The 15,274-nt window shown below is 35.6% G+C and overlaps 1 protein-coding gene across 2 annotated transcripts in view; it reads left to right on the top strand.

The window, feature by feature from the left end:
* Window positions 1–15,274, top strand: part of TRAK2 (trafficking kinesin protein 2) — a 67,261-nt gene that overhangs the window by 27,146 nt on the left and 24,841 nt on the right. For both annotated transcript variants that reach the window (XM_081815341.1, XM_081815342.1), the window contains 2 exons: window positions 527–816; window positions 8,645–8,839. In XM_081815341.1, coding sequence (XP_081671467.1) covers window positions 726–816; window positions 8,645–8,839 — 286 coding nt within the window. In that variant the 5' untranslated portion in view covers window positions 527–725. The remainder of the gene's footprint in view (window positions 1–526; window positions 817–8,644; window positions 8,840–15,274) is intronic.

Here is a 15,274-nt window from a genome sequence, read left to right on the forward strand (position 1 = left end):
ACCACAATAATGAATATATTCATCATCCCCAAAACTTTTCTCCTGCCCCTTTGTAATCCCTTCTCCAGCCCCAGGAAGCCACTGATCAGCTTTCTGTTACTGTAGGTAGGTGTACATTTTTAGAATTTTAGGTAGATGGAATCATATATATTTTCTTCTTGTCTGACTTCCTTCATCCAACATAATTATTTTGAGATTTATCCATGTTGTATGTATCACTAGGAAAACATTCTTAATGACAGAGATTCCAGGTAATTGGACTGCAGTTATTAAAAAGTATGCTGAATTCTTTTTTTTTTTTTTTAAGATTTTATTTATTTATTTGAGACAGAGAATGAGATAGAGCATGAGAGGGTCAGAGGGAGAAGCAGACTCCCTGCCGAGCAGGGAGCCCGATGTGGGACTCGATCCCGGGACTCCAGGATCATGACCTGAGCCGAAGGCAGTCGCTTAACCAACTGAGCCACCCAGGTGCCCCAAAAAGTATGCTGAATTCTAAAGTCACTTGATGTGTTCTTTGTTTTAGGTCATGACTCTCCAGGGTATGATAATCACATGAGAGCACTCATTGCTGCAGATGTCATTTGACTCATCAGAAAAAAGCTGTTTAAAAGAAAATATCTGTACAACCAGATCCATTTTGTTATTGAATGGCTTAATGGATTTCCTTTACTCTGATTCATACCAAAGCTGTCCTTGTCAACCAAAGCAAGAAAGGATCCTGCATGAGTCAATCACAGAATGCCATTTTTACATCACCAATAGGTGAAGAAAACCTCATGAATATCAATCACAGAGACTCAGAGAGTATCACTGGTAAGTCCAGTTTAATAAATATTGAAAAGCTATTCCTAGCATGTAAAATCTGCCATGATGAAATCCTGGCCTCACTTTCCAGCCTGATCTCCTGAAAGACCAACCGAATTAATCTTTCCTTCTCCTGGTCTCCTACTGAATTATCAAAATCTGCGTTGTGTGTTATATGTTGTCTATGTCGGATTCTTCTGTACCGTGTGAGCCCTGGTTAGCTGGACCTGCTTCATACTTGCCTTCCCTTCTTCTCTTTCTATTTGTATCTTCCACAAGGACAGAGTTGCTTTTTTATATACCCTGCAAACACCTGACAACAGTTTGTGACACTTAAGAAGCTCTCAGGACATATAGGTTATTCAAACACAGCTATAGGCCCGTAAGCCCTTATCTGTAAGACCAAGTCAAAAAAACTCTAAACACCCAAAGTTATTTCTAAACTTTGGTTCTAAAATTCATTGGTGCACAAAACCTGACCTTTGTAGCTATTTCTAGACTTATTTCACTTAGTGTGAATATTTGTTTGCTAACAGTGTATTAATGTATTTAAATATGGGGTGCTGCTACAAAACCAGTTGGAGTTGTTATATATCATACAGTACACACATAGCATTACTTTTCTAAAACTCCAAAAAATTCTGAAATCCATCCAAACCCAAAGTTTTTTCCATTTTTTATTCAGCTTTATTGTAACCTCTTTATTAAGATACAATAAAATGTGTCCATTTAAGTGCACAGTTTGGTTTTCACAAATACATAATACACTCATGTAACCACTAGTACAGTCAAGTTGTGGAACATTTTTATTGTGCCCCCAAAAGTTCCCTTGTACCCAGAGCCCCCCTCTCTCAACCACTGGCCCCTGGCAACCATTGATCCACTCTCTGTCACCATAGATAAAATTTGCTTGTTCTAGAATTTCATATAAATTAATCTGTGTCTTTCATGTCTGGCTTTTTTGTACAGCAAAATGTTTTTGAGATTTATTCACATTATGTATGTATCAGTAGTTCAGTCATTTTTATTGCTGAAGTGCCAACTACTCAACTCTGCTGTTGTAGCAGAAAAACAGCCATAGACAATATATAAAAGAACAAATGTGATTGTGGTCCAGTAAAACTTGATTTACAAAATCAGGCAGAGGCAGCAGGCTGGAGCCTGCTCTGCTGACCTCTATTCTACAGCACCAACACTTGGTAATGTCAGTGTTTTTGATTGAAGCCATTCTAGTAGGTACGTCCTGGTATCTCTTTGTGGGTTTATTTTTCCCTGATGACTAATGATGTTGAGCATCTATTCATGTGCTTATTTGGCCATTTCAAGATCTTATTTTGAGTTGTCTATTCAAATCATTTGCTTATTGTAAAGTTTTTCTTACATTGAATTGTAAATGTCTTTATTATATATCCTAGATGTAAATCCTTTGTTAGATAAATGGGTTGCAGATATTTTCTCCCATATCTGCTTGCCTTTTCATCTTTGTTGTTGTTTTTAAGTAATCTCCACACCCAGTGTAGAGCTCCAGCTCACAACCCTGAGTCCTATGCTCTACCGACTGAGCCAGCCAGGGGCTCCTGCCTTTTCATCTTCTTAATAATGCCTTTTGAAGAGCAAAAGTTTTACATTTTGGTGGAGTCTAGTTTTCAATTTTTGCTTTCATAATAGTTTAAAGTTTTTTGTGTTGTTTCTAAAAAATCTTCACATACTTCAAGATCACAAAGATATTCTCCTTTGTTCTCTTTTATTTTTTTAATAAAGATTTTTTATTTATTTCTTGAAAGAGTGAGAGGGCACAGAGGGAGAAGGAGAAGCAGACCCCCTGCTGAGGAGGGAGCCCGACAGATGGCGGGGCTTGATCCCAGGACCCTGAGATTTTATTTATTTATTTGAGAGAGAGAGTAAGAGAGAGAGAGCATGAGCAGGGGGAGGGCAGAGGGAATGGAGAGAGAAATCTAAGCAGGCTCCCCGCTGAGCAGGGAGCCCCACACAGGGCTCGATCCCAGGACCCTGAGTACATGACCTGAGCTGAAGGCAGACGCTCAACCAACTGAGCCACCCAGGCACCCTCCTTTGTTTTCTTTAAAAGTTTTATAGTTTTTGTTTTAACATTTAGGTGAGTGGTCCATTTTATACTTAATTTTGCATATGGAATGAGGTTAGGGTCCAAATTTTTTTTCTCAGTTGAATGTTTAGTTGTTTGTACACCACTTATTGAAAACACTGTCTTTTACCCTATCTTGGTAATTTCATTGAAAAATCACTTGCATATGCATGTGTGGTTCTATTTCTGGATGCTTCACTGTGTTCCTTTAATCCTTAAGTCTGTCTTTACATAAATACCACATTGTCTTGATTTCTGTAACTCCAGTAAATCTTGAAATCAGGTAGTATAAACTCTCTTTGTTCTTTTTTCTTTTTCCAAAAATTATTTTGGCCATTCAAGATCTTTCACATCTTTACATAAATTTTAGAGTCAGCTTGTCAATTTCTAATTGAATGGTAAATTACATAGACTCCAGAGAATTGACATCTTAAGACAATTTAGTCTTCCAGTCCATGAACACAATATATTCTTATTTAATTTCTTTTAACAGTATTTTATAGTTTTTATTTTACAGGTGTTACACATTTTATTTAATTTAATCTTAAAAATTGTATTTATTTCTGCTACTGTAAATGACATTTTTTATTTCATTTCATTCTCCAGGTGTTTACTGCTGGTGTATAAAAATGAAATTGATTATATATTGACCTTGTATTCTGCAACTTTGCTTTACTTAGTTTTATTTTTTTATTTAAAAAAAATTTTTTTAGAGAGAGAGAGAGAACACACCAATGGGGGCGGGGTTAGGGGAGGGGCAGAGGGAGAGAGAATCTTCTTTTTTATTTTTTTAAAGATTTTATTTATTTGAGAGCGAGAGAGAGAGAGAATGAGAACACGAGAGGGGGTAAGGTCAGAGGGAGAAGCAGACTCCCTGCTGAGCAGGGAGCCCCATGCGGGACTCGATCCCGGGACTCCAGGATCATGACCTGAGCCGAAGGCAGTCGCTTAACCAACTGAGCCACCCAGGCACCCGAGAGAGAGAGAATCTTAAGAAGTCTCCATGTTTAGCACAGAGCCCAGTGTGGGGCTCGATCTCATGACCCTAAGATCATGACCTGAGCCGAAATCAAGAGTCAGTTGCTTAACTGACTGAGCCACCTGGGTAGCCCAGCTTAGTTTTATTAACTTTCTTATAGATTCCTTAGAATTCCCTATGTAAACCATAATGTTGTGTACAAATGGAGACAGTTTTGCATGTTCCTTTTCATTCTGGATGTGTTTTATTTCTTTGCCTTGCCTTCTTGAATAGTACAGGATCTCAGTATATTTTTTAATAAAAGTGATGAGAATAAACATCCTTGCCATATTTCCAATATTAGAGAAAAGTTACAGTCTCACCATTAATTTTCTTTAGAATGGCCTTTTTCAAATTGGAGAATTGTTTTTCTTCTCCCAGTTGGATAAGAGGTTTTTGTCATGAATGGGTGCTGAATTTTGTCAAATGCCTGTTCTCCATTACTGAGGTGGTTTTTCCTTCTTAATCTGTTAAATGTGAATTCTGTTGATTTTTAATTTTTTCTATTTTTGAATTTTTAAGCCAACCTTGTGGGGAAAACCCACACTTGGTCTTGATATATTATCCTTCTGATAGATTGTGGATTTGATTTATTAATGTTTTGTGTGTATGTGTGTGTGTCCCATTCATGAAAACTATTGGTTTGTACTTTTTTTTTTTTTTTTGCAAGTCTGTTTGATTTTTGTATTGCGGTAATGCTGGCTTCATAAAATGAGTTGTAAAATATTCCTGCCTCTATTTTTCAAAAGAGTTGGTGTAGAATTAGTATGATAGCATTTTTCATCCTTTTACTTTTAACTTACCTGAATATTTAAAGAACATCTCCTATAGAGAGCTTATGGTTAGATCGTTGTTTTTTTTTAATTCAGTTTGACGATCTCTACTTTATAATTGGGGTGTTTAGACGATTTGCATTTAATATAATTATCAGTTTGGTTGAGTCAGTAGACCCTGTACTATCATTTGTTTTCTCTTTGTTCCACTTAGTGGTTCTCTGTTTTCCCCCATTCCTTCAATCTTTTGAAGTGAGTTTGGATTTTTGTTTTGTTTTGTTTTGTTTAGGATTCCATTTTAATTCCACTATTGACTTCATAGGTATACCTCTCATTTTTCTAGGTGGTTGTTCTGTGTTTGCAATATGCATTTTTAACTTCTTGCAGTACATCCTCAAATAACATTATACTATTTCATAAAGTGACATCCTTACAACAGTATTCTTCTGTTTCCCTCATCATCCTATGTATTATTGTTGCTGTGTCTTTTACATCTACATGTTATATACATAATTAATTGTTATTTTTACTTTAAACAGTCAATTATAAATTAAATGAGAATAAAAGTTTTATATAGTTACATACAGATTTGCCAGTTTTGTCAGTTTTTACTTCTTTTTGTAGATTGAACTTTGCATTTTGTATCTTTTTTCCGGAAGTTTAACATTTCTTGTAATATAGGTCAGCTGGCAATGAATAGTTGCACTTTTATGCTTGTCTGAAGAAAGTCTTTGTTACACCTTTTATGAAAGGTGTTTTCACTGGTACAGAATTCTGAGTTGACTATGCACTTCAGTGGCATCTCTTGTCATTTACTTTGCCTTGCTTCTGATGAGATTATTCTTGTCTTTGTTCCCTCAAATGTAATGTGTCCTTTTTTCTCTCTCTCTGCTTTTAAGATTTTCTCTTTGGATTTTCTTTGTGTTATTCTGCTTAGAGTTGAGCTTCTTTGAACTACAGATTTATAGTTTTAATTAAATTTGCAAGATTTCAGCCATTATTTCTTCAAATATTCTTTCTGCTCTGCCTTTCTCCTCTTCTGTGACTCCAATTGCATGTATGTTAGACGGTTTGATACTATGACAGAAAGCACTAATGATCTGTTCATTTTTTCCCCAGTTTTTTTTTTTTCTTTATGCTTCATTTTAGGTAGTTTCCATTACTATGCCTTCAAGTCTATTACTGTTTTTTTTCTTCTGGAATATGTCTAATCTGTTAATGTTATCCAGTGAGTTTTTCAATTTAGATATTATACTTTAGTTCTACTTGGGTTTTGTAAAGATTGGTATAGCTTCTGTTTCTCTTTTCATCAAGTTTATATTTTCCTTTTAAATCTTTGAGTGTATTAATAATAGCTGTTTTTAAATTGTTTACGAATTTTATCACCTTTGTCATTACTGGGCCTGTTTCTACTAACTCATTTTTCAACTGGTAATGGATTACAATTTGCTTATTCTTTGCATATCTAATAATCTTTTATCAAATGCTATTTTGAATGTTACATTGTTAGATGTTTAGATTTTGTTGTCTTCCTTGGAAGACTGTTAAAATTTGTTCTGATGGATCCCTAAGTTACTTTCTAATAAGGTCCATCCTTTTGAGGCTTGTTTTTAATTTTTGTTTGGTGAGCCTCTAGATCATACTTTAGATCATACTGTAGTATGCTTTATTCTAGCATTAATTTAATCCTACTAAGAGTAAGCATGGCCTTTCTAAGATCTTTACTGATTATCCCAACTGTTTGTAAGGTTTTTCTCCAATGGCTAGATGAGATTCAGACCTCTTTTAGCCTGTGTAGGAGAGTGACATAATGTGGATATGAAGATATGGAGGAAAATTTGAGTGTAAGAGGGCAGACCAGTTTTGAGGCTCTTCAAGAGAAACAAAAGGAGTCCTTGAATCTAAATGGCCACAACGTGGCTAAAAAAAAGTGGGCATATGGAGGGGACATTTGGAAGATAAAATGTTAGCAAGAGGGTTTTTAAGACTGGATAATCAGGAGAGTAGTAAATAGTACATTATCAGAAATACAGAAGGAGGGATTCCTGGGTGGCTCAGTCGTCAAGCATCTGCCTTAAGCGTCCCTCCTGGGCAGGAGGCCTGCTTCTCCCTCTCCCACTCCCCCTGCTTGTGTTCCCTCTACTGCTGTCTCTCTCTGTCAAATAAATACATAAAATCTTTAAAAAAAAAAAAAAAGAAAAGAAATACAGAAGCAAATAGAGGGAGCGAGTCAGGATATTTAATCTACTAAACCTTGATTGTATACGCATTTTTAAAAGTACCTTTTGGAAGTAGGGAATTGGTAACCTTGAATTTTCACAGAATTTCATTAATGCGTATTAAAAGACAATTTCTAATTTAGATGGTTAGCGATTTTGTTAAATATGTTGTGGGGTGAAGAGGAGGTGACAGAGAAGGAATTGCAGTAAAGATTTTAAAATGTCATTTACACTAAAGATTTGCTAAGCAATTAAAATGAAAGAGCTGTCCTCTAAAATAAAATAAAATAAAGTAAAAGATAGTTTATAGGGAATAAAAGCTCTTTTAATGAATGTTAAATTTTGTTCTTCAGTTCCTGAATTGCCCACAAGCCTGTTTATAGCTCGGCATGTGTTTATAGTCAACTTCTTTTCTTTCAGGTATTAAACTGACAATCTGTATGTGATATATTTATGGCAGGACAAATTTGGATGATCACATGGAATTTGTAGTAATAAAATTTGGTTGTATTTTTAGGGCTTTTAAAAAGACCTGCTAAGGGTTGAGAGCTTCTTTAGAACTGTATTTAAAATTTTTAATGTACCTTATCTCTGTGATTATGTAACTCATCTTTGTGATTATGAAGTCACTGCTTGTCCTAGGTAAAGAGGGGTATGTGATCTTGTCAGTTTACTCGTGTTTGATTTATTAAAATGTCATTGTTAAGGTCAAGTAGTAGAAATTTACTCTTTTAAAATATGTCTTCTTAAAATGAACTTTGTTGTTCTTTGCCAGGGTAAGGATATGTTTCTTTATACCACCCACAAAGGAAATACCAGATCTCTTTATAAAGTGTGAGGGTTGATATGACATCCTGTATTTTCTCTATTTTAAGCATGTTAAAAGGGATAAATTTACTTTTTCTGTAAACTGCTAAATTTGGGAAGTGTTAAATGGGGGGCAGTATTTGGAACAGGAAGCCAAGAGCAAACACATAAAGGCAGAGAAGCCAAGTGTGTTCAGAGATGTATGCAGAAGGTAGCTAGAGGTGTGTAGGTGAGAGTATGATGTGAAAGGTATTCAGGACTTCATATGTACCACATCTTTCAAAATAAAAATGATAAAGTACTTATTCCAGTACTCGTGCTGGAACACGGTGCTGAAATGTTAACATTACTAGTTAACATTTCACCAATAAATGTTAATTTTTTGATATCTAGCTACTGTAAGAATATACTGAAATGTAATTTTTCCAAATTTTGAAGAATCCTCCCACAGCATTCAAATTTTGTTATTAAAGAACATGTCATTTTATTCCTTTTGAACTAGCTATTTTCTGCTCATTGTTTTGTGTTGCCTTTTCCCCCCAAGCATATATGTTATTTGAGATCAGCTCTCTTTTAAGCAACACTGAAGAGACTGACTGATAAGGAGGAAATAAGAAATTTGTTCAAATTCATTTTAGTTTTTAAAAACATAGTTATATTCACCAAGCAATATATTTTTAAATAGGATGTAATTAAAATTCATGGTATTATTTTTACATAGAAGTTTTCATATTAAAGAAACCTAGAGAAAGACCAATTATAGTACCAACATATATTAATAAAAATCACTGGAGAAATTATCCTGTCTAGTGTTTCTTTGGTTATCCTACTTTGCAAACTAATTTCACTGATGTTTTCTCTGTAGCCTAGTAAATTGGAATATATTGGCTTCATTTACATGGAATCTCCTTTTTAGATGTCTGCTCCAATGAGGATCTCCCTGAAGTTGAGCTGGTGAGTCTGCTGGAAGAACAGCTACCCCAGTATAAGCTAAGAGTAGACTCTCTCTTTCTATATGAAAATCAAGACTGGACTCAGTCCCCACACCAGCAGCAGCATGCGTCTGATGCCCTCTCTCCAGTCCTTGCTGAAGAGACTTTCCATTATATGAGTGAGTATTTTTTTACCCTTTTAGAGTTTGTCCACTGAAATAAAGATCATAAGTATCTTGGTGTTGACTTTTAAAACATTTGGCATCCCTAGGCATTGTTAATTGTGTACCTACTTTAACTCAAACTGATTTCACAACAGAAAGAGATGATTCTGTGTTATGTCTGAATGCAGCGAGTTTGTCATTCTTATGACTCTGAGTGTCTGGGATTACAAGCAATACTCAGATGTTTCCATTTCCCCTTTCTTTTATTTGATACTTTCCTCAAACTGAGTAGAGAAAGGAACTTAAAAAAAAGTAGTTGAAATTTTAATTTAAAATTTTAATATCCTTTATATCTCAAAACATTTATTATCCCAGTAGTTTGATATCCTGAGCCATCAGCTATCTTACTTTATACTTTCTGTTAAACACTGTCACAGGAACGAGGTCAGTCATTAAGAAGCATGGTTTTGGGATATATAAGTAGTTTTAATAATTAAACTATGGAGACCTTTTCGCTTTTGACCTCATTCCAAACATCTGCTTCAGGCTGAGCTGACTTTTTTTTATTCATTCACTACAAAAATGTTGTGTGCATAGTAGCTATTAGGATATAAAAAGTCTGTAAGTTCAACATTGATATGTTTGTAAAATTCTTCTCATTTGAGTTAGATATGACATTGCATCAGTTCCTAGACATTTTCCCAGTGAGCACTTCAGTGTCTTTAGTGATTGTTGTGAAATACTAATTTTCATAGTAATCATTAACTTCTAATGGTAGTTTTCCTAGAACTAGGTTACTTACTGCTCAGGAAAAAAAAATTGTAAACGTTGTTTAAACTTGAATTAGAATATCAAGGGACTTAAATAAAACTATTTCTTCCTCAATAATTCTTGTAAGTAGCTGAATATTAAATTAAAGCTCTTAAGGTTTTCTTAACTTCCAAGTTTGAGAAGTTGCTTGCAAAAAAAAAAAAGAAGTTGCTTGCTTGAGATTTTCTGAGAAGTGCTTGTTTTTTATTTCCATCTGTCTTTGTCCCATGCATTTTTAGATTTGTGAGAAGAAACTTTACATTGAAATTTCATCAGGATAAGTTTAGTTTCTGTCATTATTTTGATAAAGTAGCACAGAAAGTGCCCCTTAGTTTACTACTTCTTTGTCATATATGCCACTAGAGGATGGAACTGTAGCTAGAAATCTGTCTTAGATCATAATTTCATGGAGTTACTTTTAGGAAGAATTCAAATAAAAATAAACTTCTTTGGAAAATAAATGATAATCAAATTCTAAAATACTTGGTTTTCGGGACCCCATACAAGTAAATCATAATGTTCAAGAGAGCAACTTAAAACTTAAGATTAATAGGATGTTACAGATCCATACTTCCAGGGTCCAGAAAACTATCCTAGTCCTTTAGTCTAAAGGTACTATTTTCATTTCAACAATTTGAAAATTGAACTATATATGATATACTTAAGATCATGAAGCAAATAAGCTAGGATTATCATTGGTCCACTAATACTTTATCTCTGTATTATACCTCAATTTCACTGTTATTTTAAAGATGTCAATTCTTTGGGTTAACAGTTCACTCAAATATAAATAAACTTCATTTTGAATTTGCATCTTATGAGTGTAAAAGATAAGTGATTTACTTTATTTAGCAAATTGATCAATGTTTTAAAAAGCCAAGATACAAAACATTCTCTGAGCCTTTCCAACAGTTTTCTGTCCCTTTGAGATGTCAAGATCTGTGGTTGTGAATAATTATTATGTACCCTCACAGGCCATCCTAGGGTTTAGCTCCCTGGTACAACTTCAGCCTCTTCTTATCCCTACTTCCCTCACATACCAGTAGATACTCCTGCTCCTTAAAATGAATTTTAACAACTAATGAAAAGAGGTGGCGCAGGCAGAGGCACTTTCTCTCTTTTGTAACACAAAGAAGTTGGAAGAGTTGTGAGAAGAAAAATAAATTTGGAAGGAAGCATGGGCAGAGTTTTGGGTTGGGAGCCTACCTCAAGTGGATGAAAGGAGACTGGATGTTCTCAGAAGGCCCCACCAAACCAGAAAGAGATTGTTTACTTTTAAAATAGAACACTTGAGAGCAATGGGTGGGTCCCAAAAAATAATTCCATCCTAGTCCCTGCCATATATAAAATTTAAGATACTCAATCTTAAATCAAATCTAAATCTAAAAATCAAAGAATATTTTGCATGCAGAACAAGTCATTTCGGAATTTCCTTAATTTTACTAAGAGAGAGACCCAGAGTGAGCTGTGGGTGGGCAGTGCAGTCATAGCACATCATAACAGAGAGTACCATTTGTTCGTGGAAAGGCTAAAAATAGAAAGAAACCTCATCTGCCTTTCAGGGTATTTTTTATTTGGGCATAAGGGATCACCTTGCATAAGAATGCATAAGAAAAAAGGGTTAGGGGGAAATGATTAGTCTTCTAAGTTTTAGTTAGGAGCTCAACATCACTTGGGAACTTGTTAGAAATGCAAATTCTTGGGCCCCTACCCCAGATCTACAGAATCAGAAATTCTGGAAGTGGAGCATAGCAGTTTGTGTTTTAATAAGTCCTCCTGAGTGTACTGATGCACACTAAGATCTGAGAACCACCAGTACAAAGCATTGTCAACCAAAGCTATATGGCCATTTCATAGTGATGTTCATTGGAGAGTTTAAGGAATTAGGGAGGGTGTACAATTTTGTAAAGAAATACAGTTGTAGAAATAATTACTTCTGCTTAGACTTTTCCTCAAGGTCTGCCCTCCAAAATTATTAATCTATACTGGCAGGAAAAGAAATATAACTGATAATGTTCAGGAAGCAGTAACCATAAGTCAGATCATGGAGGTTAGCATATTTATATTTCCTCTCAAACAATTCCACAAAATAATTAAGTCATATGCCCCAAGACACCTATTGAGTATTATCTGTGGGAGAATTGAGAAAATTGTCTCACTCAAATCATTATATGTAGGGCTTAATTCTCCCCTGGAACCCTGTTGAGAAAGGCTGTCCTAGATGGTATATATCATCAGACACCTTCTTTTTGTTCTCAGTGTTTTTGAAGGCAGTTTTTTGTATTGCAGAAACGTTCTCCATATTCTAGCAGCAAGAGCAGCGGTCACTTCTTTGGGATTAAAACTGGAAGACCTGTCTGTAGTTACCAGGAGCTCTTGCGGCTTTGACTATGCCACATGGGTGGTTTGTCTTTCATTTCTGTTTTTTGTTGCTTGTTTTTGATTTTTTGCTACGAGAGGGTTGGAGAGATTAGAAGTCTTCTTAAATTTCAGTAATTGTGGTAAAAACTCTAGATCTCACTGATATGAGGAATTCTCAATCTCAGGAAACAAACTGAGGGTTGCTAGAGTGGTGGGGGATGGGAGGGATGGGGTGGCTGGGTGATAGACATTGGGGAGGGTTTGTGCTATGGTGAGGGCTGTGAATTGTGTAGGACTGTTGAATCACAGACCTGTACCTCTGAGACAAATAATACATTATATGTTAAAAAAAGAAGAAGATAGTAGGAAGGGAAAAATGAAGGGGGGAATCGGAGGGGGAGACGAACCATGAGAGACTATGGACTCTGAGAAACAAACTGAGGGTTCTAGAGGGGAGGGGGGTGGGGGGATGGGTTAGCCGGGGGATGGGTATTAAAGAGGGCACGTATTGAATGGAGCACTGGGTGTTATATGCAAACAATGAATCATGGAACACTACATCAAAAACTAATGATGTAATGTATGGTGATTAACATAACATAATAAAATAAAATTTTTAAAAAATGAGAGAACTATCAAGCACCGTCTCATATAAATTACAGAGATGTCAAAATGGGTTAACATTGGCCCTTCCCATCCTCAAAAAATGTGAGGTTGAGTGGTCGATGTGAAATTATGCAGAATTAGAACTTAAAGTAAGAATTGGTAAAGTACTTAAGTATATCCCTCCCCCCATATTTTTTCAGGAACATAAGATTCTCCAAATCTTACACCAAAAATGTTGAACATTAATTAACAACCTTTGAAAACCAACTTGCAAAATTGTTCTGTAAAAATGTTTAAGCATTTGAAAATTCATTTTTGCTCTCTGAACGAGAGCTGCTGTTTTTTGATTGCAAAGACATTTATTCTTCCTGGAAAATTAGTAAAAGATTAAAAAGAAGAGATCAGCCTAATCCCTACCTAGAGATAACCACTATAACATTTTAATGTGTATCCTTCCAGCCTCTCTTCTGTATCCATATGTAGAAGATATGCTCACAATTTTAAAACAAAATTGGGATCTGTGTTTTGATAACCTGCATTCACAGATGGATACTGGTTATTTCATCAGATGAAGGCCTTCTGATCTTGGTGGCACTATGACAGGAACAGCAGCATGGTGCAAAGAGCCCATTACTGAGAATGAGCGGACCCAAGGTTTTTTTATGACCTTGTGAGATGGAAGTTGTTATCACCTCATTATTATCCTATTATTAGTTTCTCCTCCCTAAAACATGTTTTATTCTAAACATCTCTTTTCTGTCTTACTGTGTCCTTTATTTTCTCTTCCCCTTTCTTCATGCGTGACTTGTAGCTAAGCTCTTTATTATAGCCTTAACTTACTGGTTTTACTTCAAAATAAATTTACCACTTCACCTTCAACTCTGGTCAATCATGTAATATAAACTATATCATATATTGTTTCAGTTAGTTTTATAAAAACTGTTTTTAACGGAGTCTCTAGGATTCCTGGTTCTTGCTTCAAGTGTTACTTCTGAATTGGCAGTTTTCATTGCTAGCTCCATGTCCGAACACCTGGGCATCTTTTACTTACTGCGTGTGCCCTGGGGCTTCTTCAAATCAATTAAACTAGACTCTAGAGATGAGACCCACCACCCTAGGTTGCATTTAGGTTTGTAACCATTGGCTGGTTTCCTGTAATTAATTTAGAACATAGATATGATTTGATTTTTTGTCTCATTATTGAGGCCAGAAATAGTGGAGACCTCACACTGGAAGTAAATTATGAAGATTCCTTTGGCCCAAAAGCCTGTTTCTCTTATCCCTGTGGTTAAATTATGGAGCCAGTTTTTCTACTTATAAATATAGATCCTTTTGGGGTAAAATTGTTTCTATCCAGATCTTTTTAGTTTTCTATCTCCTATTACTATTAATCCAGCACTTTGTTTTACTTTTAGCTAGGAATAAGATGTCATTAATAATTAAGTTCTAGGTAATTCCCAGATTCATTTTAAGCAGTTTTACCAGAAAGGAAAATAAAAAGCTCAAATAAAAGTAAAACATGTCCTAGGGTGCCTGGGTGACTCAGTCGGTTAAGCATCTGCCTTTGGCTTGGGTCATGACCCCAGGGTCCTGGAATCGAGCCCTGCATCAGGCTCCCTGCTCAGCTGGGAGCATGCTTCTCCCTCTCCCACTCCCCCTGCTTGTGCTCTCTCCCGCTCGCTCTCTAATAAATAAATAAAATCTTTAAAAAAAAATAAAGTAAACATGTCCCATGGTGTCTTTTGGGCAACCTCAAGGAGAAGATGGGACTAAGGAACTACAAGTGACTTAAATCATAGTATCTGCTGCCAACACAGTGCATTATTTACAGAGTATTTTAAATCAGTGCTATTTCATACATACCAGCTGTGTTTAAAGAGTAGTAACTATACACACTTGTATGACACTTAGCAGTAGATTAATACCGCTCATTAAATGATCCTGTTTCATCCTCCTAATGACCCTGTGAGATGAGTGTTATCACCTACATATTGTAAAGAAGGAAGGTGAATTTCAGAAGTGTTAAGTTCACTCAGATAGCGTGAATTCAGCTTTTCTGCTTCTAAAGCCTCTTATTTTTCCACACTTCACAACAAACTAATTATAAAATCAGTCTCAGTCGAACACAGATCTGTTTCATGTAATGCACTCCAAAGTCAAAAGATCCCTCTTTTAGGATGCATCATTAGCTTAAAAGGGTGTTGCTTATTGTGACTGTGGAATCACTGGGGTCATACTTGTCTTTCTCTTTGGAGCCATATTATTCAATGCCCTGACAGTTCCTGAATTTAATGCAGAAATCTTGGACTTAAATTATGCAAATAATAGTATAATATACAGTTTATCTTATAGCAGAGGCCTAGATATGGTAGAGATTTTCATAAAGAGTTTTTAATTATGCTTCGTAACAGAGTTACAGAAGGTCCTACAAGTCCTATTCCTTGTTTATTGGTATTAGCTCACATGATAGGTGATCACAGATATTGAAGATAATCACAACAGAATTCTAATTAAATATATTTCCCCTCACTAACTTGCCCCTCAGGAACTTTAATTGAGATTAGGGCATAAAACAATCGGTGATTTAATCCATTCTTCAGGCCCACAGTCTCTAGTGTGAGTGGACTAAAATTCTGATCTTACTGAGGGAGGAGGAGATAGTCAGGAAGTGGC

This window comes from Leptonychotes weddellii, chromosome 3 (genome assembly GCF_054177405.1).
Source record: "Leptonychotes weddellii isolate Sample4059 chromosome 3, ASM5417740v2, whole genome shotgun sequence".
Taxonomy (NCBI): domain Eukaryota; kingdom Metazoa; phylum Chordata; class Mammalia; order Carnivora; family Phocidae; genus Leptonychotes; species Leptonychotes weddellii.